Source organism: Malus sylvestris, chromosome 1, assembly GCF_916048215.2.
Source record: "Malus sylvestris chromosome 1, drMalSylv7.2, whole genome shotgun sequence".
Classification (NCBI taxonomy): Eukaryota; Viridiplantae; Streptophyta; class Magnoliopsida; order Rosales; family Rosaceae; genus Malus; species Malus sylvestris.
The window spans coordinates 18,426,899-18,453,057 of record NC_062260.1 but is presented as its reverse complement, the minus strand read 5'-3'; the positions used below and the strand labels follow the sequence as shown (position 1 = coordinate 18,453,057).

At 37.6% G+C, this 26,159-nt stretch overlaps 2 protein-coding genes across 5 annotated transcripts in view; both read left to right on the top strand.

Annotated features, from left to right (window-relative positions):
- Positions 1-11,402: 11,402 nt before the first annotated feature.
- LOC126618197 (NAC domain-containing protein 22-like) overlaps positions 11,403-26,159 on the top strand; it is a 43,375-nt gene continuing 28,618 nt past the window's right edge. The window contains exons 1-5 of one of the 2 annotated variants that reach the window (XM_050286276.1): positions 11,403-11,701; positions 11,946-12,511; positions 12,611-12,823; positions 12,935-13,842; positions 13,954-14,496. In XM_050286276.1, the coding sequence (XP_050142233.1) occupies positions 11,488-11,701; positions 11,946-12,511; positions 12,611-12,823; positions 12,935-13,096 (1,155 nt within the window). In that variant the 5' untranslated portion in view covers positions 11,403-11,487 and the 3' untranslated portion in view covers positions 13,097-13,842; positions 13,954-14,496. Of the gene's footprint in view, positions 11,702-11,945; positions 12,512-12,610; positions 12,824-12,934; positions 13,843-13,953; positions 14,542-26,159 lie in introns of those variants that run through there. The other variant, XM_050286274.1, reaches the window with a different exon arrangement.
- LOC126618120 (NAC domain-containing protein 30-like) lies at positions 20,308-24,483 on the top strand. Of its 3 annotated transcripts, none has more exons than XM_050286218.1 (7): positions 20,308-20,687; positions 21,081-21,625; positions 21,911-22,222; positions 22,336-22,596; positions 22,695-23,790; positions 23,911-24,201; positions 24,248-24,483. In XM_050286218.1, exons 1-5 carry the CDS (start codon positions 20,483-20,485, stop codon positions 22,884-22,886), a joined length of 1,515 nt encoding a protein of 504 aa, XP_050142175.1. In that variant the 5' UTR covers positions 20,308-20,482; the 3' UTR covers positions 22,887-23,790; positions 23,911-24,201; positions 24,248-24,483. The 3 variants fall into 3 exon arrangements, with proteins under 3 accessions (XP_050142175.1, XP_050142179.1, XP_050142172.1); XM_050286222.1 differs by having other exon boundaries at positions 23,911-24,247; positions 24,294-24,483; XM_050286215.1 differs by having other exon boundaries at positions 23,911-24,483.

Genomic DNA, 26,159 nt, shown 5'->3' with positions numbered 1-26,159 from the left:
GTAATGGGCTTGCTGAGAGAAAAATTCTTCCTCTTACCAAGAGAAAGATATGTTGGGTGACTTAGTGAGTAGCTAAATGAGGTAGGAGATGACGCAATGGGTGTCTAAATGGCCAAGATCTCCTCACTTGGTAGAACTTGACTTCCACTTCCCACTTGTTGATCGGGGTTAACCATATGAGGGTTCCCTTGGTATGTCCTTGCTTCGGTGGAGGCGTGGTTGTAAGCTTGTGCCATTACCTCAGAGTAAGTCTTCCAAGTGTTGGCATTGATCATGTACTTGAACAAACAATCATGTAGGCATGCCGTGAAGGCTTTGAGGGCGGTCTTGTCATCTGCCTAAGCACAGTGAGAATACTCATGGCTGAAGCGACCGGTATACTCTCATAGTGACTCGTCTGGTTTCTGGCGAATAGTGTACAAGTCATCTGTAAAATGCAAGCGATCGGTCTGGAAGATGTGTTGAGAAACAAACAGTTTCCTCAGTTCTTCGAATGAGTTTACTGTCTCAGGTGGAAGACGGCAATACCAGTTTAGAGCTCCACCAGAGAAGGTGGAGGGGAAGAGAAGACATCGTTCTTTGTCGATGTATATCTGATATGCCATGGTCGACTCAAAGAGGTTAAGGTGTTCAATTGGGTCATCCTTTCCAGTATATAGTTGTAAACCAAGCTTTTGTTTTTTCTTCGCTTGAAGGGGGGTGTCGAGGATCCTCTTTGTGAGAGGGCCAGGCCTAGGTTGGTTCCAGTCAGGTATCTCGGCCTGACGTTTAGCCTTCAATTTGTTTACTTCTTCAAGGAGATGTAGGACAAGGGGGTCCTAAGTGGAGCCATGTAGCACTGGAATTTTCTTTTGTAAGTTTCCATCACCTCTTGGAAGTAGGAAAGTTTAACCAAGGGCGTATGGTTTTTTGTTAGACTCACCGTACTGCCTTCCAGGGCAAGTATATCGGAATACCTCTGAGTCCCATGTACCTTCATGTTCCTTTGGGACCTGTTGTTTCTTCCCTAGATTGGCAGCGAGCCTGGGTCGTAGGAGGGGACCGAGTCTTTTAAAAACCCTTGGGTCATTGATCTTCGAGCATATGTGGAGGGGATTATTTCGACGTTGCTTTAGGAAGTCTTGGCAGTGAAGATAAACGGCTTTCGATCCTTCAAACCCCTCTGCAATGATGTGTCTTCCTCCACTTCTTCTACTTCAGGTCGAAGCATATGGGTTGAGAGAAGTCTTGTGTTGATCAATGTTTTGATGATTAGCTCGCTCCTCATCAGGGATACCCATGTCAAAGGGAGTTGACCCTCTGTGTTAGGGGGTACCCAGATGATGGTTGATGTCCACAGGGGTAACGAGCTCGCGTGTTTGAGTACGCCTAGTTTCGTGGAGCGTCTCAAAGAGCTTCTCATACTATTCCTAGAGGATCTCACTATTCATTGTTATCTTGTTGTTCTAAGCTTCTAGCTCATCGACTTTAGCTTAAAGAGCAACCATTTTTTCTTCCTTCTTTCGTTGCTTCGCACTAGGTGCAAGAGGGGTGTCATTCTGTATGTTATGGCTTCCTTCGCTCCCCATGTTGGAGAGGGATGCCTAGTCAAAAGAAAGTGTACGAATGTTGGAAACCAGCTTGACAAAGCTGAAGAGAGTGGAAATAAGTGTCGCTCCCACAGACGGCGCCAAATGTTGATGCATAAAATCAGCAAGAACTTTGGTACAACAGAAAATGTTAAGTTTGTGACCTTTGTTAGATTGCTCCGGTCATTAGTGTGGATAAGTATGTAAATGGATAGAAACAGGGAAGCAAACACAAGATGTACGTGGTTCACCCAGATTAGCTACGTCCACGGAGTATAGGAGTTCTCATTAATTGTGAAGGGTTTGCACAAGTACATTGGTTCAAGCTCTCTTTTTGTAAGTACTAGTGAATGATTTAGTACAAATGACATTAGGAAATATGGTGAGAGAATGATCTCTATTTATAGAAGAGAGTTTCTAGTTTCATTCTAACATTGACACGTGTCGTGTTGTGATTAGCTTCTGATGTTGACACATGTCGAGCTATGATTGGCTTCTGATGTTGACACGTGTCACGCTGTGATTGGCCTCCTGGTTGTAGGGAAACTCTTCTGGGTTCTTGACGGTATAACATTAACCGGTACTTAGTAGTTTCGAGATTGGTCAAGTATGGTACAAACAAACTCATTTGATAAAACTTTTGTTGGCACCATAAATTGGTTTTGCTTCACACTGTCTTGATCAAGAGTGTGTGAAGCTTTTGAGAATTATGGTTACCCTCTATTAATGAACCTATTGTTGGCACCATAAATTGATTTTGCTTCACACTGTCTTGATCAAGAGTGTGAAGCTTTCTACGAGTTGTAGTGTTTGCATTGTTACAAAAGGGAAATGCCTGAAGCAGATGCAAGAGGGCTGAATAGCTTGATCTTCGCCATGCACTGAAGTTGTTGTTAGCTTGCAATAAGACTTTGTTAGTGACTATAACTCTTGTTGAGCATAAGTGTTCTCCTAGTTGAGTTGTCAAGCTTGAGGGTTTTTTATTATTTGTGAATGCTAGGAGTTCACATGTATAAGTTGTACCACTCGTTTTCTAGTAGGTGGAATGAATGGTGAGTTGCTTTCATCACTTCGTTGGTGGTACGAAGGTGAGTTCCTTCATCACCTTTCATCACATTTCATCACCTGGTTGGTGGCACGAAGATGAGTTCCTTCTTCACTTGGTTGGTGACATGAATGGCAAGTTGCCAAATGATATTAGAGTACGGGTTGTACATTTCATCACCTGGTTGGTGGCATGAAGGAGACTACAGATTATACATTTCATCACCTTGTTTGTGGCATGAAGATGAGTTCTTTCTTCACCTGGTTGGTGGCATGAGTGGCATGTTGCCAAATGATATTAGAGTACTAGTTGTACATTTCATCACCTGGTTGGTAGTATGAATGAGAGTATGGGTTGTACATTTCATCACCTGGTTGGTGGCATGAAGGAGAGTACGGGTTGTACATTTCATCACCTGGTTTGTGGCATGAAAATGAGTTCCTTCTTCACTTGGTTGGTGGCATGAGTGGCAAGTTGCCAAATGATATTAGAGTTCGAGTTGTACATTTCATCACCTAGTTGGTGGCATGAAGGAGAGTACGAGTTGTACATTTTATCACCTAGTTGTTGGCATGAAGATGAGTTCCTTCTTCACTTGGTTGGTGGCATAAGTGGCAAGTTGACAAATGATATTAGAGTACGGGTTATACATTTCATCACCTCGTTGGTGGCATGAAGGTCAGTACAAGTTGTACATTTCATCACCTTGTTGGTGGCATGAAGATGAGTTCATTCTTCACATTTCATCACCTGGTTGGTGAGAATAATGGCAAGGTGTCGAAGCACATTATAGCAGGTGTCAAAGCACATTATAGCAAGTGTCGAAGACACAAAGTATATTGAACCATTTCGAAGCATAGTTGGCTTATGTATGGATGTGTTAGAATGTATGATGTTTATGTATGAATGTGTTAGAATGTATGATGTTTATGTATGAATGTGTTGGAATGTATAATGTTTATATTGATTGATATGAGTGATGTTTATGAATGTTTTGCTATGCATGAAGGGATCCATACTTTTGATATGTGAACTATGTTGATTGTAACACTTAGTATCATATACTTTGTGTCAAAGTACGCATGTTGAAACTCTGAGTTGGAGTATAAGGGCAGGTCAGCGTAGACCAAATGTTCGAGTGCTAAGAACGCAAAAGACTCAGAAGAAGTTGTCTGAATTTCCTCTTCTTTAAATATTTTCCGAATGGCTTGTGTGACAAAAGATCTCAAGCGGTTGAGAATAAAAACATTTGCAATGTGTATGCCTTCTTATAATAGTATTTCCTTCAGTACCTAGTCCTTCACTTTGAAAGAGTGAGGCTTGGCCCCATAGTTATAATAGTCGACAGTACGTTCACCCCTGGTTGTCTTGATACGAACTTTTATCCCTCTTGTTGTAATAGGCTTACTGATAGTAAAAATCCTTCCTCTTACCAAGAGACAGATACGCTTGGTAACTTGACGAGTAGCTAAATGAGGCAGGAGATGATGCAATAGGTGTTTGAATGGCCAATATCTCCTCAGTTGGTAGAACTTGACTTCCACTTCCCATTTGTTGATAGGGGTTAACCATATGGGGGTTCCCTTAGTATGTCCTTGCTTCGGCGGATGTGTGGTTGTAAGCATGTGCCATCACCTCAAAGTAAGTCTTCCAAGTGTTGGCATTGATCATTTACTTGAAGAAACAATTATGTAGGCGTGCCGTGAAGGCCTTGAGGGCGTTCTTGTCATCTGCCTCAGTACAGCAAGAATACTCATGGCTGAAACGACCAGCATACTCTCGTAGTGACTCGTCCGGCTTCTGGCGAATAGTGTACAAGTCATCTGCAGAACGCAAGTGATCGGTCTGGAAGATGTGTTGAGAGACAAACAGTTTCCTCAATTTCTCAAATGAGTCTACTGTCTCAGGTGGAAAACGGCAATACCAGTTTAGAGCTCCGCTAGAGAAGGTGGAGGGGAACAGAAGACATCGCTCTTCGTCGGTGTGCATCCGATATGCCATGGTGGACTCAAAGAGATTAAGGTGTTCAATTGGGTCCTCCCTTCCAGTATAGAGTTGTAAACCAAGCTTTTGTTTTGTCTTCGCTTGAAGAGGGTGTCGAGGATCCTTCTTGTGAGAGGACCAGGCCTGGGTTGGTTCCAGTCAGGTATCTCGGCCTGACGTTAGGCCTTCAACTTGTTTACTTCCTCAATGAGATGTAGGACAAGGGGGTCCTGAGTGGAGTCATGTACCACTGGAATTTTCTTTCGTAAGTCTATATCACCTCTTGGAAGTAGGAAAGTTTGAGCAAGGGCATGTGGTTTTTTCTTGGACTAGCCATACTGACTTCTAGGACGAGTCTGTTGGAATACCTCAGAGTCCCCCGTACCTTCATGTTCCTATGGGACCTATCGTTCCTTCCCTAGATTGGCAGCTGGCTTGGGTCGTGAGAGGGGACCAAGTTTTTCAGAAACTCTTGGGTCATTGATCTTCGAGCATATATGGAGGGGCTTCTCTCGACGTTGCTTAGGAAGTCTCGGCAGTGATGATAAACGGCTTTCGATCCTTCCAACCTTTCTGCAATGAGGTGTCTTCCTCCACTTCTTCTACTTCAGGTCGAAACATCTGGGTTGAGAGAAGTCTCATGTTGATCAATGTTTTGATGATTAGCTCGTTCCTCATTAGGGATACACATATTGAAGGGAGGTGACCCTCCGTGTTGGGGGGCACCCAGATGATGGTTGATGTCCATAGGGGCAACGAGCTCGCGTGTTTGAGTATGCCTAGTTTCGTGGAACGTCTCAAAGAGCTTCTCATACTGCTCCTGGAGAACCTCATTCTTCATTGTTATCTTATTGTTTTGAGCTTTTAGCTCATCGACTTTAGCTTGAAGAGCAACCTTTTTGCTTCTTTCTTTCGTTGTTTCGCACTAGGTGCAAGAAGGGTGTCATTCTGTGTGCTGTGGCTTCCTTCACTCCCTATGTTGGAAAGGGATGCCTAGTCAAAAGATAGTGTACGAATAGTGAAAACCAGCTTGGCAAAGCTGAAGAGAGTGGGAATAAGTGTCGTTCCCACAGACGGCGCCAAATGTTGATGCACAAAATCAATGAGGACTTTGGTACAACAGAAAATGTCAAGTATGTGACCTTCGCTAGATTGTTCCGATCACTAGTATGGATAAGTATGCAAATGGATAGAGACAAGGAAGTAAACACAAGATGTACATGGTTCACCCAGATTGGCTACGTCCACGGAATAGAGGAGTTCTCATTAATTGTGAAGGGTTTACACAAGTACATAGGTTCAAGCTCTCCTTTAGTGAGTACTAGTGAATGATTTAATACAAATGACATTAGGCGATATTGTGAGAGAATGATCTTTATTTATAGGAGAGAGTTTCTAGTTTCATTCTGACATTGACACGTGTCGTGTTGTGATTGGCTTCTGATGTTGACACGTGTCGTGCTATGATTGGCTTCTGATGTCGACACATGTCGCGCTATGATTGGCTTCTGATGTCGACACATGTCGCGCTATGATTGGCCTCCTGGTTGGAGGGAAACTCTTATGGGTCCTTGATGGTATAATGTTGACCGGTACTCAGTAGTTTCGAGATTGGTTAAGTATGGTACAAACAAAAATATTAAGAGATTACTTAATCTTGATCGTAAATTTGCTCCTTGTGTTTTAGTAGTTGTTCTATTTAAACCTTTTTTTTAATGGTTTCCCTTGGTTCTTATTCGGCCGTTTAGGAAATTTACTATTTTTTATGTTTGTGTAAATTATCTCCAGAGCAAATTATTGGTCCTCAAAAAATTACACGTTTGGCATCTCTATAATTGTGTAATTTGTTGGTTGATAAATAAAATATCGTTATCGTTTCTTGTCAAAAATAATAAAAGGTGTGTGCAATTCAATTCAAACGGCTTTTTGTTGTAATGAAAAACAACTGGTAGATTGTCTGGTTTAGATAGGACCTTATTCTTCAACCCATTACGCCAAGCATATAAGCTCTCCTATACTTAAGGTTCTAAAAGACACTAGGCGCTAGTCAGACGGCGGGTTGGGGCCTAGGCAGATTAGACGAATTTAAGTAAATTTATTATATTTCGTGTAAATAAGTGTCTGCTTATACTTTAAATATATATAATTTCATTATAAACTACAAAATAGAATGATATATATATATATATATATATATATTATGAAGTATTGGAACATAATGAAAACATGAGGAACAAGGATATAATGTGTGTTCATTTAAGTATGCAACAAGTCTCTTACAATTTATTGAAAAAAATAAAATGTAAAAAATGTTATCTATTTTCTATTTAAGTGAGTCGAGATCTAGGCGGGTTTGGGCAAGCTAGGCGAGTGCCTAGGCAGTCTAGGCGGGTGCCTAGGCAGTCTAGGCGGATGCCTTAACATGTCTAGACACCCTTTCTTAATTTTCAAACGCCTAGGCAGATATTTTTATAACATTGCCTATAACTAGTGTTGTTGCTTAAAGTAGTAATATGACTTGTAATTTTTTTTTAACATACGATATTATCTACATTAATGGGGAGGGGGTGAGCGTAGCCTCACAATGGGCTAGCAATAATGTGGTTCAAATTCTCATTTGGCGAGAATCGAACCTAAGACCTCTTACTTAAAAGTAACAAGGAATACCAATAGATTGTAGTACTAAGTGACTATGACTTGTAATTAAAATTATGTAAAATTAATCGTATCCAAGTTAGTTAAAACAGTGTACTCTCCTCTCGTCACCCCAAGTTAAAATTTATCACACTGTAATTTTAACTGTAATTTACATTATATTACAATATTATTCGTACCAAAAAAATGATAAGAAATAGTTGGAAGACCAAAATGAAAGAAACCCCATAAGTGTAGGGAGCAAAAGGTGAACTTACACCGCAAGCTCAAAGACATGGAAAAACACTAGTCAACTTCCAAAAGCCCAGTGCTTTGAGGGATAAGTGGGGTCTTTAATGAGTGTATGCTTTTATTATTATGACTTGAGAATGTTGTATAGAAAGAAAAATATTCTTGTGAATGTGATTTATTTCCAACATTTGAACGTTGAATGAAGTTCGTTTAAAAAAAAATGTTGAATGAAGTATTTTATGTTATTTTTTCGTTTTACTTTTTTTTGCAATATTTTTTAACGGTAAGTAGCATTGATTGGTATAGTAAGATTGAAAATAAAAGTTTTAAATAAATATGAAAATCAAATCTAACAACTAAACTATCCGTAACATTGAATACTACGTCGCATTAATGTTATGGTGTTACTTTTGAATTGTGGTAAATGTTTTATCCTATTTTTTTCATTAGATTATTGGTTTCGGGTACTTCAATGTCATGGCTGCTAATGTGGTAGACCAAATGAGACAATGAGACAATGAATCAATGAATGTGGCAAAGGAGAATTCGAATCTGAGATTTAATTTTAGGAATGATTAGACTAAGAGTTAGATTGTCACATGAATAACTTAATTTGAAATATTTTAAGTTGTGGTCGTTAGCAATGTCTCTAGTAAATTATTCAAGCTACAAATTTCTTACCAACTGGCAGTGTAAAAATTTTATGGTAGTCAAACCAATATAAAGTCTAGACCATTTTCAAATTGTTGTATAAAAAAATATTGGTCTAATATAATTCATCTCTATTTTGTTGGATGATTAAATTCAAACTCGCATTCTGAAAAGTCATTATGAATTGTAGCATTGTAAGTGCTTTTTACTTTCAATCATAAAGGAAGTTGATGTTCTGTGTAGAATCTAATTAGTAGTATGATTAGTAACCTATTCTTTAGAGAATCTCCAACGTGAGATACAAAATACCATGAAATAGGTACTTTACATTTTTGATTGGTCATAAGCTATTTAATAGACGGAATGTAAAATATAGACCTTGGTAGGAATATCAAATTTGCGTATGCTAGTCTAAGAGAGAGAATAGCATTTCAAAATTACATCCCTTCTATTGAAATAAAACTCACATTTACATTTTGAAAAAGTAAAACGAGAAGGTAAATGTGGCTTTACATTTTAAATATAAGTGTCAACATTAAAGATGCTCTTATAAGCACATATAAACTATTATTTCTTCGATGTGAGATTCATATAACAGTCAGAAAAAGTTCCACTTTAGCATACCAGTTGTTGATATCATCTAAATTAATTATACACTTGTGCAACTCTTAACTCAGCTAAATATAAAATCAAATCTGTTATACCTTGAACTACATTCTTTTGACTCCACATAGACATGCAATGATGATAATGTAGTGACGTAATGCTCTGCCTTCACAACCAAGGAACAATTAGGAAGAAACAAATTTTAAATTAAATTTTGTAAACTAAATGATATAATTGTTGATAATTATATTATTACTTAAATATTGATTAACGTGCTTATTTTCTATTATTGACACATTATTTAATTTGTAAGTTTAATTTAAAATTTTAATCTCTCTATCATTACTCTTATTTTTAGTGAGCAAGGCTTTACAACTTCCATGTATCAAAGAGTTTAAGATGCTCGTGATTCTCTCCATATATGTTGCTCACAAAAAAAAAATATATATATAGGAATTGCTAGCCGGGCTTGCTAGACACGTTGCACTTCCATTCCATCCTCAAAACAAGTTAGGACCCATATCATTAAAAAACAAAAAGTGGTTATGAAAAACAATATCTCTTTCTCCACAACTATCCAATCAAAGTAATTCGAACATTTGAAATTTTATCGAATAATCAGAAATTATTATATTTTCTAAATTTTTTTTACCCATGTCTGGACCCACTTCTTAAAAAAAAGAAAAGAAATTAGCATGGAGAACTCAAACGTCATCGTCAACGTCAAAGGAAGAGTTTGACACTTTGACTCCACTGTCTCATCATGCTTTCTTTCTCATTTTACCCTTTATACTTCAATACGCGTTGGTCATGCTCATGTTCATATCCTCATTTAGTAACCCAAAATTGGAGCTCATACATTTCTCCTCTTTTCTTGCATCGAAAGTACCATGAACTCTCATATTTTTTTTTTCAAAGTCTTTTAACTTTAAAAGGTTTGAGCATTATCTTCATTCACTTCTAATAATAACATCCTCCAACGTCTAAAATCTCCTCAAAACTTCTTAAAATTTTATGTGTGTAAACTCTAGACATTTGTGCTTCAGAAGGTGATGGAGACTTCAAAACAGGTTTTTCATCCTATGTTTTAAAATCATCTTGTGATTCTTTTTCTTGCATATCTTGCAAAGTCACCATGTATTTTTTAACAAACTGTTTCAAAGTAGTTTTCTTGTTCACATATTTATCGAAAAAAAGAATTTATGCTTTCAGAGCTTTGAGTTGTATATATTCGGCAAAAAAATGTCTCTTATATAAGTAGGCACCCAATATAAGCGATCTTCAAACAAAGACTTTGCTTAATATATGCCATAAACAAAAGCGATGTTGTGAATTTGGAAATACCTGAGCAATGGCTGACTTCATGGCTTTGTCTTAATTAGTTAGCATAGGAGCTGGGGGTGTTCCACCCATTGCTCTAACCCATGTTTTCATTAACCAAACAAATGTTGAAGCATTCTCGTTATGCACATCCAAGTAGTGTAGACTAAAAATGGTTATTCACGCCAACAAATGGAGCAAATGGCATCTTGTATTTATTTGTGCTGTACGTAGTATCAAAGGAACCACGTCTCCAGAAGTCTTATAGTCGTCACGAACTTTTGCATCAACCCAAAAAAGAGAAATGCTACAAAACTCTGCCCAAACTCGCTAGGCGTGTGTAACTGACTCACTGAGCTGCCATAATTAATGTTGACTCTGGTCCCACTGTTAATCCAATAACAAAAAATAAATGCCATTAAAAGTATTTTGTTTGCTGCAAGTTGAAGAAGAAAGAGATAATACCATTAAAAGTATTTCTCTTGGAGAATATTAATAAAGCTCAACTTAAGAGAGGAGGCAAATAAGAATCATAAGATTCCCACTACAGGACAAAATAAGAATAACTGAAAATTAACGCGTTTAAGGTAGAACTTGTATTGAAAGCTCAAGACTTAATTAGAAACTTGCACCTTGAGTTTAGTAGTAGTTCTATTTGAGTCTCTAAACCTTTTTCTGAACCAAATTGGTCCCCTATTTTTACAAAATGTGGAAAATGAGGACAATTTATTACAACCTAATAAATGGTTTAGGTTCCCAATGGTTTCGATTGGTTATATTTATGCAGTGGTGGCCATATAGGAAAATTTGTTATGTTTGTATGTCTGTTTAAATGATCTCGAAATTAAATTATTGGTTTTAAGAACATTTATACATTTGGCATTTTTGTAATTGTATAATTTGTTGGTTGATAAATAAAACCTCGAATAAATGGTGTGTGCAATTCAATTTAGACAGCTTTCTAGTTGTGATGAAAAACAAGTGGAAGATTGTCTTGTTTTTATAGGACCTTATTCTTTAAGCCATTACGTCCGACGTATAAACTTGCTTATACCTTTTAATGTTGTTGCATATAGTAATATGACTTGTAATAAAATCGTGTAAAATTAACTGTAACTAAATTAACTAGAGTAGTATACTCTCCTCTCATCACCCAAATTAAAACTTATCACACTTTAGTTTAAATTAAATTACAATATTACTGTGATAAGGAATAGTTGGAAGACCAAAATGAAAGAAACCCCATAAGTGTAGGGAGCAAAAGATGAACTTGCACCATAAGCTCAAAGACTTGGAAAACACACTAGTCAACTTTCCAAGGTCTAGTGCCTTAAGTGATGAGTGGGTCTTTGATGAGTGCAATAAATACAACTTCACTAAAATTCTGCTTCCCCACACAATCCAAAACACTGATCGAGAGAGAGAGAGATGGGTAGTAGCAGCAGCAGCAGCAGCATCGCACCTGAAGAAGGAGATGCAGTGCGTGTGAATGTGAGCCGACTGCCTGGGTTCGGATTTTCCCCAACTGATGAGTTGCTGGTCAGCTACTACCTGAAGAACAAGATAGAGGGGACGGACTCCCATTTCCGCCACGTCTTCCCTGAAATCGATCTCAGCAAGTACGAGCCCTGCGATATTCCTGGTAAACCCTTTATTCTATCTCACTTTTTCTTCACTAGCCATAAAAAATAAAAAAAAATTTGTTTTGTGTTGTATTTCGATTTACTTTCCCTTTTGAAGAGCCAACCCGGATCTCTTTCCTATGGTATAATATTGTGGCACCCAAAAATTTATGATCTTGTTTCAGTGTTTGTGATTTTTGTTCTTCAAGAGTTGGATGGGTTTGTTTCAAATTTTGAACATTTTGTTTTGTTGTTGGATTTCAGCATTCGTCCCAGAAGTTAATGAGAAGGAGTGGGTCTTCTTCACCCACCCCAAATACAAGGACACCAACAGCACTCGCCGCGACCGGCTCACGCATCAAGGCTATTACAAGATCACAGGAGATGAGCGGGAGATCAGGGCCGAAGAATCCAAAGCTGTGATTGGGAAGAAGATTATTCTGACCTTCCACGAAGGTCGTGGACCAAAAGCAAAGAAGTCCGATTGGGTAATCCATGAGTATTATTGTACAAACACTGAGGTGGGTTCTAAACCAACCAAGCAGATGGACTTTGTCCTCTGCCGCCTGAAGAACAAGTCAGCTAGTTATAAGAAGCCGAAGGTTGATCCAACCCGCGGCGAATTAGCCGATTCAGCTGCAAACCCGGAAGATGATCAAGCTGCTGCAAGTGATGTGATTGCAGGGCCAGTGGAACATCTGGGATACGAAGAGCTAGGAGATGTTAATAGCTCTGAGTCTCCAGACGGTTCTTGTCCTATAAACTGGAATGACATTTTGACCTATGTTTATGGTGATGATGATCCAGCTGCATCTGATATGTTTCAAGAGGTGAGATAATCATATGCTTTTTCTACGTATTTTTTGTTATGAACTTGCAAAGCCTGCTAAAATTTAACACCTGCTTGTTTGTGTTTCTTAATCCACCAGTTGTGTTCTGCGTTGGGAGAGATTCCGAATTCAACCTCTCAGCCGCCGCAGACACCACAACCACATCAGCCACCGCATCCACATCAACCACACGATTACTACCCCTCCACACATCAGCCACCTGAGTATATTATTTCAACTAATGATCCCAATGAACCAGTTAGCAAACCTAATGGTGTTCAAGATCTTGCTACAGATGAAATGATTCCAGAGGTAAGAACCAGTCTCTGAATGTTGTATCCTTCGTTTTATATGAACTTTCCAATATGGAGCACAAAAATTACATCAAAACTTAACATTGTCTCGTTATGATTCTTGATCCAGGATTGTTTTCTTCCAGATGAATTTATGGGTCTGCTGTTTGATCCGTTACAAGATTACTTGCCGCTGTCACCAATGAACATGGAGCCGGGAGATGGTGTGCATCCCAATTACTGTATTGGATGCACTGATGAGTTGCGATCTCTAGATGATATGGAGATTTAAACTCTTTTCCCATTAGGTTCTTGATTTATCATTGTTGACCAGGATTAGTAATTAGTATCCTGGTAAGAAACAACGTACCCTACTTTTAGTGACTCTAATCTACCAAGAGTCACAAGCACGAGTCTAAGATAGCAACAGTAACATAGGTTTAGTTGGTATTACTTACTCTAGAATAGCTAGTGAACAACAAGATTTAATTATCGAAAAATAGCAAGATCTTAATTATCGAAAACAGCAACATGGGACTTGTAAACCCCAAGAACTCTAGCAAAAGTAAAACATCACCCTTATCTGCATTTCCGGAACTTTAGGCATTAGAAACTTCTTTTCCTAGTTCTGGTCGATTATGTCCATGACAACCGATGTAGGTTACCTAAGCCTATTCTTGTCCTTTTTGGCCGTTTTTAAGCATTCCCTAGTTTTAGAAACTGCAAAGCTTGTTAGGTGAGCCTGTTAGTTCAAATTAACAGCAGCAAAACCAGTATTTGAGATTTCAACTGGAAATCTCTCTCCAACGAGGTGTCCAGATGAAGCAAAGATGTCTCTTCTCAGAAGCAGTTGTTTGGAGACCGCGACTCTCCTAGAACTACAAATAATCCTCAGCAAAATTGTCGTTTAATATTGTGCTGTCTTCATCAAAAGTCATGTACCTCAACAAGATCGTCTTCAATCATCGTTCATTCGTGTCTATCCACTGGGAGTTGCTCCGAGAAGAATCCGACTGCAAAGCTGTATCACAAGACAAGGTAAGCAATCAAAGCTAAAATTGTTGATAAAAGCTCATGTATTGATACTTTGGGAAGGCTATTTTCTGTTTTCAATCAACTTAATTTGATTTCTGTCAACTTTATTTCCAGGTCAGGGAAGCTGCAGAGTATTGCATTGCTCTTCATCTGCCCCGGAAGAAAACAAAAACCGAGTCTTTGAAGCATACAGTTTTGAAGCAGGCATCTATAGGGTTCTTTCATTGAAGCATCTCCTTAAAACCACTTATAAAGTCTCCCCGATGGGGAATGGTATTGTTACTTCGATACCAAGTTCTAGTTGTAGCCTCATACTCAGGCTTTCGTTCCACAGTCGTTTATTCTGGAAATGGCGATATACAGGATCTGCTGCAACATGGCTGCTGGAGTCCCAAATATATTACAATAACCAGACACTAAATGGTGATGTACTGGTTGTTGGTATTGAAATTTGAGCTTCCATCCCTAATGGAGTAGCAATTACAATCATTATCAAAATCTGATGATTATGATTGGTATAATCCGTTGATAACCTTCAGAATTAAACACCCATCTTATGTAAATATTGCTTTAATTATTTTCCCTGTATCAGCTGCTGCGTTCCTGTGCAGCATTTCTGCTTTTCCTGTACTCCTTTCATGTTGTATTGTTGTTAATGTTGTTTATTTAGAACCCTTCAATTTCAGTGGAATTTTGTGGTTATATTCTCTTGTCATTTTTTAGCCCATAAGAAGAAAAATTTGTTTGACTTCCAATCGAGTTAAAACTTGAAACCAAAATAATGCTAAAAAACTTTGTGATTTTGTAACATAACTGTGTATGTTATGCTACACCCAAATAAGGAGAAAAGTATCAAAAGGATATCCAGCTGCAATCAGGAAAGTAGCACAAGTCCACATCAACTGAATGCACATTTACAACCCTTTTATTTCTTTTTGTAAATAAGTGAACACTCGAATTGAACTTATGATCTCTATCACTCTTAATCGAACTTATGATCTCTATCACTATTGGAAAGAGATGTGCTCATTTGGGGCATTCGGATATAATTGGAATAGCTAGTTGCTACTGAATAATTATTTTGAGTTAATGTGTTTAGTTGTTTGTTAATTGAGTTTTAAGTTTGGTATCAGCTAGGATGATTTCTAGTAGACTAGTAGTGTAGTCTTGGGAAGAACAGTTTTAGCTAGTGGTATATATAGGTGAGATGACAACATTTTGTTGCAAAGCTTATTAGGAACTTTTGGAATCCCATCAATTGTTTCAAGGAGGGAAGTTTTTCCCATAGCAAAAGAGAAGCATATTCTCTGCAATTTCTCCAACGTTGTTGAGTGACACTTACGATTAGCATCGTGGAGTTATTTTGTTGCCCTTGGTCGAGTAATTTCAGGCTATTTGTTTGATCTCCTCATTTTCACCTATTTTCATTTGGTTCTACGACTTTGAGCCTTCATCATATTTACTTGTCCACCTTACTTTTGTTCTTTCAAATTCGGATTTACTTCTTAGTTTGGCTAGCTTTAACTTCAACTTTATATGGTTTTTTTTTTATACAACGATATATTTGCACTAAAAATGGGGGACTAATAGACTGCGAACTCGGCATCCACGAAATCCGAACCTCAAATCTCTCATTTACAAATGAAGAAGAATACCACTAAACCCAGTACTAAGTTTCTAAAACCATATGGTCTCTTAGAAATCAAAGGGAACTATTAAGAGTTTAGTAATAAAACTTCAAAACTTGTAAGAATTTTAAGATTTAGAAAATAGGCCACTTGAATTAGAAGCCAATGATGTACACACAGTAAGGTGATTGATCTATGTCCCTTCTTTTGCTATTGTAACTTCTATCGAAATATTTCCATAGAAAAATTGAACCAAAGTATTTTAAGGTAAATTATATTCTCTTAATTGGAGATAAAACATGTCTTTGATTCACATCTTAGATTCTAGCTAGGATGTCTCTTGCTTTGCTTCATATGCATGGTGTATGGTAAAGCAAAGGGAAGAGGAGCATATAAATAAGGAATTTAGAGATTGGGTTAGATAGTTTTTTTTTTTTTTTTTTTTACTATTGATCTTCACACTTATTTTGTAAATAACTTCTGCACGTTCATTTTCTCTCTTTGCATAGTTGCATTAATTTATAATTTTTTTAATAATTCAAAATAAAATTAATGTTATAGATTCTATTGTTTTTGTGAGAGATGTTATATACCACATTGTGAAGATCTCTACTCAAAATTTTTCCTATTGTTTGGCGATAAAATTTCTTTCGATAAAAAAGGAAAGAAAATAATCATGCAGAAAAGAATAAGTAAAAAAAAAAAATTATATTCACACACTCCAAATTACTTCTCGCACACCTTTTTATTTTTTTAGTATTTTTTGACACACCACTAATACTTGATAGAAAAATATTAAAAAATTAAAAAAGTACGAAAGAAATAATTTAAGGTGTGTGAATAAAAATAGATATTCTTTTAGCATGTGTGTTTGCCGTCCAAATCCAAGAAAAGATCATATAATTTAAAGGTGCTCGCCATTGCCTTCGTTTGCTTGAAATCTATGGACAAGGATCCTCTCCATATTCTCTTTGTGGGGATCCGAATGATCAATCAATCGTGTTCGTTCATCGTACATCGTGTAGTTAGAAATCATTTTAAATTTAAAATTTAAAATTGAATATAAATAATAACTAACGAAAGCTAACTGTACAATATACGATGAACGGATAAAATTGGTTGATCTTCCGGATCTCCACAAAAAGGATCCGAAGAGGATCCTTGTTCGAAATCTATCATCTCAAGACTGAGGAGTCTTTGGGAAGTCAAAGAGCACAGTGGCGCTGATTTAATTGGGTGAATTTGTTTTTAAGGTAATTCTAACTTTTTACCTAAAGTATCGTGATTTTTAAATTTTCATGCATCAAATTTTTTCATCCAAGTCTCATACATAAAGTTACGTTTTTATCCCAGATTCATATTTTGTTAGGTTGACCATTAGTACGTTAAAGTGTGACATGTCTCCCATGTAAACGATTACTAAGCATCCAATGTGTCACTGTGGCTCCACGTGGATAATTAAAAAAAAAAACTAATGAAAAAGGTTTCAAAACTTTGAGTTTTAATAAAAAACCACCAACTAACTTCATTTAATGACAAGGACAAAAAAAAAAAATTACCTAACAAGAGCTTGTGCAAGCTCTGCACCTCTATCAATACGTGATCCACCACTCACAGAGAAGAACAATATGAGGAAGGATTTTTTTCAAACCGTCAGTCGGTCGTCTTTTTCCAATCAAATGTCCATCTCTCTTCAAATATCTTAGAATTCAACTCTATTTCAATCTCTAATTTCCTCTATTTCAATCTCTAATTTCCGAACATCCAAATGGACCTCAAAGTCCTATTGATTCAAGCAAATGAAGTTGAAGATCAACAAAGCCTGCGATTTCCATACACCTGTGTCAATACGTGATCTGCCATCGTGACGACGACGACGATGTTCCTGCTCATCAGACTGATTTGAAGGGATGGACCCCATCATTCACATCCCCATGTTGTAGTTAGACATTATCTCCACCATTCGCATCCCTATGTTGTAGTTAGACATTAGCATCTGGTGTTGGTGGGGGTATTGGGGTAATGCTAGTAAACTCTTGTGATGTCCTCCTCCTCCTCCATGATTTAATAAGAATTTCCTGCTCTCAACTCCAGCCGTCATGTTGATGGTATGATGGAAATTATGATCCCAAGAGGAAAGTTATTGTTGCTTTTCACCTTCAACTTCTTTTATGCGGAAGTTTATGTGGCAGTTGCAGGCAGAGCAGTTGAGGCCCTTGAGGGCTTCGATGGTGCCCTCTTCTCCATTGGATGATGACACGTCAACAGGTGGTGGGGTTTGGCGTTAGGGTTGGGACTCGAAGTGTGCAAGTTTATAATGCATGACTGCCTCGCTCTTTTAGATTTAGGTTTAGGTTGGTACTTGGATTAGGGTTAGGGTTGAGAATTTTATTTAGGGAATTTTAATACTCTCGGTACTGTTTACTTTAATGAAAAACTACATTTTTACACTAAAAAGTCAATTCTGATACTATTCACTTTATCTTTTATTTTGTCCTTAATAGTTAAAACTCAAAATTTTCAAATCATTTTCATTAATTTTCCTTTTTATTTATTAGGTTTAGGTTATTTAAAGAAAGAGTAAAAAGGTCCACTTAGTGAGATTAATCCTTTTAAATTTGAAAGAGTAAATGATTACACATGGTTTGAAAAACCCTAACGTCCAAAAATGCTAGTTTCTTTTAACATTTAGTAAAATCAAGAAACGACGACGTTGCTACACTTTTCCTACCAAAATTTCAACTGGGTTCAAAATTGTTCTGGAAAAGAACTTTTGAACAAACCCACCACTATCATAACCTGTCCAGACAATCGGAGAGTCCCCGAATATCCTCACAGGCGTTTCTCATGAACTCCGCGGAGGTCCCGAGCCGAGACAACCCGAGTCTCTATGATGATCTAGGCAACACCAAATGCTCCTTGTTTGAAGGAGCTTAAAGTAACTAAAAGAAATTAGCGCGTTAAAGGACGATGGGATCCACTGATAGTGATATGTCATATGTCGCAGCTTGCTTTGTAACTCGGGTAAAACTTGTATTGGAAGCTCAAGAATTATATTATATATATTTGCACCTTGAATTTTAGTAGATGTTATATTTGGGTCTTTAGACGTTTTTTGAGTACTAAATTGGCCCCTAAACTTCTAAAAGTGCATGGTAGAATGAGGACAACAAATCCCTAACAAAATTTGATGGAATTTACTCGTGTGTTGTTCAATAAATACGGTTTTGTAACAAATCTTAGTGTCGCCTATGTAAACAAGAAGACTTTTCGGACGAGCACAACACAAATGTAATTAACAAAAAGAACACTAATTGAAATACGTTGTAGGCCTCAAAATTTTGATGAAAAAAATGTCCACCCACAAATTAAATTTTGACTTGCTAGGGTTTATGTGGCGCATTTCATGGGTTTCGCCAAATTGCACACATTGCATATTTACATGTGACTCATCAAAATTGGATGAGTCATGAAGAGTGACACATGTCGATATCTGAGACCTCTGTCAAACAAATCAAATCAAGTAAAAAAAAAAAAAACAAATTAACCCTAATCAATCAAATCCCTCAATTATGGTTTAATTCCTTAAACCTATTGATTCTGATTTGAATAACGAATAAATTAAATCCATTAGTCTAAATTAAATAAAATCAAATACAAAAAGGGAACAAATTAACTCTAGTATGATCAAGTTAAATCATTTAGGGTTTAATTTTCAAAATTAAAGATTGATTTAACTAAAGAGCTAAATTAAATAATTAGCTCAAATGGGAACAAATGACAAAATTAATCCCGCAAATTACGGGATTCAAATTGGCAATTCTAAACTAAAACTCAATCGCTTGCTATAAATACCAGCCTTATTTTCAAGAAAAAAAGACTCCAGAGAAATAAAGCAAGTCCAAATCTTTGGAGAAATCCAGAAAGCTCTATGGTCAAAACAAACACCAAGAACCCAAACACTTGTATTCTTCATCAAGCTTGTGAAGAATCAACAAGCATAACAAATATACGTGCCAGTTCATCCACGTTGAAGCTGACGACACCCACCACGTGAAACCGCTTGTGGTCCCGTTTCGTTCAAGATCAAGTGGTTGCCACTCTTGGATCTAATCTCAACACTAGAGGTTGAATAAGAGGAATATTCTTGTAAAAAAATAAACCACAGAGATTGTACCCTAAACATTCATTTAATAAAAATATTATTTTATACACAAGTTCTTTTGCTATTCATTAATGGAATTTTCGTATTTACGCACATATATAAAAAAAATTAAGATCAGATTATTTAGTTTACTCAAGGTTTAAGGTAGTAATATCGTTCATAATACATTCATTTGGGATAGTAATATTGTTTGTAGTCATAACTGTGTAGATTTAAAATCTGTCATATTGGAATTTAGATCAAGATGAAAATAGTAAAGTGTTAGTCATGCACCAATTTTTACCTTCCACATACTTTTGTTAATTTTTTGCTATTGATTTTCTTCAACTTATTTGATCCGACGGCCGAAAACTAAAAAACGTATGTGAGAAATAAAAATGAGTGGGGATAGATAGCATCACTCTTGAAAATTTATCCTATGAGAAAAGGTTGAAAGACCAAAATGAAAGAAACCCTAAAAGTGTAGGAAGCAGAAGATGGAACTTGCACCATAAGCTCAAAGACTTGGAATAAACACTATTCACTTTCAAAAGACTATTTCTTTGAGTGATGGATGAGGAGTGGTGTGAGATTCCTCGAAAGAACAGAAACGCACAAATACAAATTACTAAAAGACATGATAGGAATCTGGGTGGGATCCACACTCGATGCCATTTCCACACCATCAAGAAATTAAACTTGGTTTGGCAGCTTCATCTGAAGACTAGGAAGTCTTGCAAGCCAAAAGAGCACAGTGGCACTTTGTTTTTAAAGACAAACTTCACTTGCTCTGCTTACTCCGCTCTGTTCTCTGAAGGCAAAAAAACATCTGATAATCCGTTTCCAAAACATTTGAAGGAGAGGAGGAGGGATGAGAAACATCAGCAGCAGCAGCACCAACACCACCACAACCACCGCACAATCGGTGCCGGACATGGTGGCTGCGATCAGATTCCATCCCACTGAAGATGAAAAGGTCGACTTCTTGAGCAAGAAGATGAAAAGTCACAACTCTCAAGCCTGCCTCTTCCTCCCTTTCATCGATGTCCGCAAGTTCGAGCCTTGGGAATTGCCTGGTAACCCATTATTCTATCTCACTTTTACTCGTTCGGTCCCAAGGATTGGATAGTGTTGGATATCTCTTATAATTCAAGGTATTCGTGAAGCAAGAGATGAGCGATTTTTCTTTTTAGGGGATTAGATGGATTAGACATGAAGAAAACTTATCCCTTCGAAGCATTAAGTTTCATTCCGAGTAATTCATCTTCTACCTTCAAATTGGACAAAATTTCTTCATTTCTTCCATCAACATAGCTTAAATATTGTGAGCTGTCCAATTCGATCCAATCCCAGGCACCGAACGAGACATGAGTCTATTGAATCATCCAATATAATTTAATCTTTATTCACCAAACAAGGCCTTGAAGTGAATTGGTTACAAATTTTTGATATCTTACTCTGTTTTGCAGAGCACATGTTCCCTGATTCTCCTCATCATGCTAAGGCGTGGTACTCCTTCAGCCCGTGTGGTTACAAATCCATCAATAGTCGTCGCTTCAATAGGGAAACAAAGAAAGGCTCTTGGAAGATGAACAGCAAGCAACGGGATGTGGGCTCGAAATATTTCACTTGCAAAAAGAGGACATTAACCTTCCAAATAAAGACCTTCCAGGAAGGTAGTAAGTCTAAATCCGTTCCGACCGGCTGGAAAATGCACGAGTACATTTGCATTAAACCTAAACGGGGTTCTAGTCCTCATCAGGAGAGGGATCAGCAAAGGGACCTTGTTCTCTGCGTCCTGAAGTATAAGCCAGTTGATTCTAAGTCTAATACGGGTACTTCGATCCGTGGTGATTTTGCTGATAGTACTGGTAATCGAGGCTACATTGCATCTAGTCCCGGAGATGATGAAGCTGCTACTGCTGCTGCAATGAATCAAGATGATGGTGAACCTGGTGGCGGCAGCAGCTCATCTGATTTTATTAATAAATCTCTATGCGACATGATTCAAGAGGTTTGGTTTCATGTCCCCCCTTGTATGTATTTATCTGTATTGTTTTGTCTTTTAATAATCACAGAGGATCAGAGGGACGTTTTTGGATGTGTTGTTCCTCTCACCTTCGTGACTGAGAGTCGCACTTTGTGACTTTGACGGACATGAGCTAATCTCGCCTAGTCCTCTGTTTTATTAACAAGGAAAAAAAAATGCTCTTCGAACATTTTTTTTCCCTTGTTAATATGGAGCACGAGAAATGTATCAAAACTAACACTCGCTTGTTTGTGATTCACAATCTTGCAGTGGCAGTCATGTGCTCCGGCAGGAGAATGTCTGAATTCACTCCTTCCTCTTCCTGAACAACCACAGCTTGGACATTCTCTTGATACCTATGGTCATGAATTGCTTGATCCTGGTACTGGTGGCTGCATCACCTATAATTCTGATAACCAAGCTGCTGCAACGAATCATATTATTCCCGACACAGAAGAAATTCTTGCATCCAAACAGCTAGAAGGAAGTGCTGTGCTCGGCAGTGGCAATCATGATGATGGTGAACCTTGTAGCGGTATTTCATCTGATTTTAATGACCATGCAGTAGATGATATGCAGGAGGTAAAGAGGAAGACGCTTTTTAAATATATTTTATGTGAACTTGGTAAAACGAATTACTAGAAGTAAATCAAAATTTAACACTTTGCTTTGTCTTGTGAATCTTAATATGGCAGTTTGATCAGCTAGACATTTTTGATCAGCTAGACATACTTTTGGATTTGCCCTTATCTCCTCCTGAGCTGTCTCAACCACACCAGCTGGAAAATGTTCCTGGCGTCCATAGTGGCAAATTCAGTAACTGGCCATCTCCAATTGGGGTTAATACTTCTTATGTTACTAATAAGAATAATATTGCAACCAATTGCGAAAACGAACCAGTTATCAACGCCGCTTTTAATTCTTATAATCGAGCTACAGATGAAAGGATTTCCGAGGTGAGAACGAATTTTTTTTTGTATTTATGAACTTTTTAATATGGTGCACCAGAAGTACATCAGAACTTAACACATGCTTGTCATGATTCCTCCTCCAGGTTTATTCTCAGGCAGAAGAAAATCTGAGTTTACCCTTTCAACCGTTTGATCAGCCTCAAAATTACACATGGCAGTCACCAATGTTGTTCTCAGAAGTGGGAGAGCTTCTGCATGCCAATAACTATATTGGATGCAACGAGTCGCAATTTCTAGATATGGAGGTTGCGACTCTTTTCCCACAAAGTTCTTGAATAACAGAGGCATCGTACACTCTTTTCAACGCTCCAACCTACAAGAGTCATTGAGATGGGTGTATGATGGGCATAGTGGAGTAACCCAGTGATACTAACGCTGAGTTACTCCACTGACGTGCAAAAGATTATTCTGCATTAGCTATTGGAGAAACACTCCAATATTGTTAATGAACAACGATTTTCTTATCTGTAGGAGAATATCAAGAGTGCCTTGTGAGAATGTGCCTCCAACTCACATTGTTACACCGTTATATTCTCCTACAAATAATTCAAAAACATTCGCAGTTATCAACATTTCTGCAACCAGATTTTCTGGGAACTTATTCGTAGGTGTGGACATTTATGTCCAGGAACCGCAACATAAGTTATGTAGTCTTTGACACAGTATTGATTTTGGACAAATATGTCCCAAATCATTGTTGTGTGTCACAGAATCCCCAAGTCTTGTATACTTCATCCTTGTTAGGTGAACTTTTGTTGGTACAAAGGAACACCAGGAAATGCAAATGGTTGAAATGCTATCCGGAATTCTACCCTTCTCGGAACACGATGAGTCCAGACAATGTAGGAATGTCTTTTCTCACAAGCGTTATTCGAAGATGGTACTTCCTCTTTCAACACCACTACAGATATTCCTCAGATGAGTAGCTCTTCAACCGGAATTCTACCCTTCTCCGAACATGATGAGTCCAGACAATGTAGTAATGTCTTTTCTCACAAGCGTTATTCGAAGATGGTACTTCCTCTTTCAACACCACTACAGATATTCCTCAGACGAGTAGCTCTCTATCCTACAAGTCAAACAACACACAACCGCAATATCCACCAACATCCATCCCTGTCTGCCCACATGGAGATGCTCCAAGAAGAATCCGAATGCAGAGCAGTGTCACGAAACAAGGTGAGGAAATCAAGCTGAAAACATGAAGTGAATACTTTCTGGCCCATATGTTTATCACTTCACTCCGAGAACCTATTTGATATGTTCACTGAAGTAGTTAATTTGATTTTGTGTTTGCAGGACAGTGAAGCTGCAGCTAGCGCATTGTATTGCTTTCTGCTCATACTGTTCGAAGCAGGCATGGAATGTGCAACGAATTGAAGGGTTCTTTCAATTTCCCGGAAGCATCTCCATTAAGCGATAAATCAAGTAGTCCACGGTAACACTATTTCAGTTACAACCAAGTTCTATGGTTTTCGATCAAAAGCGGATTTGCTTTGTTCCGCATTCACTTTACAGGAGCTGCTGCTACATGGCTGCTGGATACTCAACTGATATATAAACATAACCAGACACTAATGTGATGCCATGGTTATGTAAATAGAATCTTTGAGTTCCATCCTTGATGGAGTGGTAGGTTATGTAAATAGAATCTTTGAGTTCCATCCTTGATGGAGTAGTAGTAACATTTATTTTTCAAAAGAAAAGTTGTATGATTAATTAGAAAGTCTTATCAATGACCTACTTTTAAGTGTGAAACACCAAAACTTGTATCGTTGTTATTGTTGCTTTTATTATTAGGTCATTGAGAATGTTGTATCAAAAGAAAATATTCTTGTGAATGTGGTTTATTTCCAACATTTGGATGTTGAATGGAGTGTTTTGTTTTGTTTTTTTCGTTTTACTTTTTCACAATCTTCGTTAACGGTAAGTGGCATTGAGCAGCATAAAAAGGTTGAAAAGAAACATTATAAACAGTTGTGGAAATCAATTAAAACACATGTGACACTAAATGTTATGTATACACATGTAACACTAAATGTTATGTAGCATTAAAGTCATGGCGTTATTTTGAACCGTGGTAAATGTTTTATCCTATTTCAATGTTATGGCTACTAATGTAGTAGACCAAATGAAGCAATGAATGAGGCAAAGGAGAACTCAGAATTCGAGATTTAATTTTAAGAAGAGAAGAATAATTAGACTAAGAGCTAGTTGTCACGTAAAAGCTTAATTTTAGATTTTGGTACTTAGCTTTTCTTTAATCGTTTAAGCTATAAACGCTTTTCTTGAGTTTTTGGTGGTCCAAAGCTCTAATGAGCCCTTCTCGACACATTGTTTTTACATGAAAAATAAAGGAAAGTGTTAGCACTCCTAAAATCTCATTTTACACTCATCACAAGTGTATTTTTCTTCCTAATTATAGAAAGTTTGGAGTGCAAAATGAGATTTTTGGAGTACCAATAACAATTCCCAAAATAAAAAGTGCAAATTTTGTTTCCACACATTTGTATTTTTTTAGCTTACTCATAATAGTTTAACGAAACATTACCAAAAATACATTGGGAAGCTTTTCTCTCCCTCCGTGAGAGCCTTTCTCACCGGTAAAGTGAGTGACTTTGTTTTCGTTTTTCTGTGTCGCTGTCGGCTCTTGCCATGGTAAGGCCGATGGCAGTCCCTTGACTTCCCTTTGTCATTTTCTTTTTCTTTCTCCTATTGTTTTTTTGCAATAATTCCAGCCCCGTTTCCATCCAGATCTTCTGACGATCTCATCTTCCATGTACTTTTTTTGCCTCTGTTTTCATCATCCTGAGTCTCAAATCTTGTTCACCCATTTCCTCTATCTCATTCGGTCATTTCCCCTGTATCATCTTCATCACTTGGCTCCATTTTCTTTCCACCAATCCTAATTTCGATTCTGCCAGCTTTAACCGTAATTTGTCGCTTTTCTATGGGAAGGTGTGTAGAGCTTTGGCTCGGCTGTTCGCACTACCACCTTTGTTGGCCCTTGTAGGTTTTTCCCAGTGTTCGCCTTTGTTGGTGATGTCGTTCGTGGGATCTTTTCTCGCGGGCTTCCTTTGTTCTATGGCGGCCATCGTTTTGGTGGTTCACGGAGGATGGAGTGGCCTTGTCCTTCCTCAACTCTGGGACTCGAGATGGTGTGATGGCAGGTCCTTGTGGTGGAGATGGCTTCGACTCGTTGTGGGGAGTTTCGGCACCAGGAGGAACTACTACAGTAACTGGTGTGGTTTAGGGTTTCTTCTGTTGTGTGGTGTGTTTGTGCTAGGTTCCAAAGCTTTCTTTTGTTCAAAGTGTGTATTTAGGCCCTTCTTGTGTAATGTTTCTTTGTTTGTAATATATTTACCCTTTCTCCCTTTCTTTAAAAAAAAAAAAATTACATTGACATACACTAGGTTATATATTAAATTTTATTTTAACTCTAAGAACAAGTCGAACCAAATTGATATGAAGTCTAGACCATTCTCAAATTGTTGTAAAAGCAAAAAATTGTCTAATAATATTCATATTGTTGTAGGCCTATTTGATTG

What these genes read in the sequence shown, in the direction of transcription:
- LOC126618120 (XM_050286218.1), top strand. Translation starts at nt 20,483, where the DNA reads ATGAGAAACATCAGCAGCAGCAGCACCAACACCACCACAACCACCGCA. An exon ending in CAGTAGATGATATGCAGGAG is followed by an intron (nt 22,223 to 22,335) that starts GTAAAGAGGAAG and finishes TTAATATGGCAG; the next exon opens with TTTGATCAGCTAGACATTTT. An exon ending in CAGATGAAAGGATTTCCGAG is followed by an intron (nt 22,597 to 22,694) that starts GTGAGAACGAAT and finishes TTCCTCCTCCAG; the next exon opens with GTTTATTCTCAGGCAGAAGA.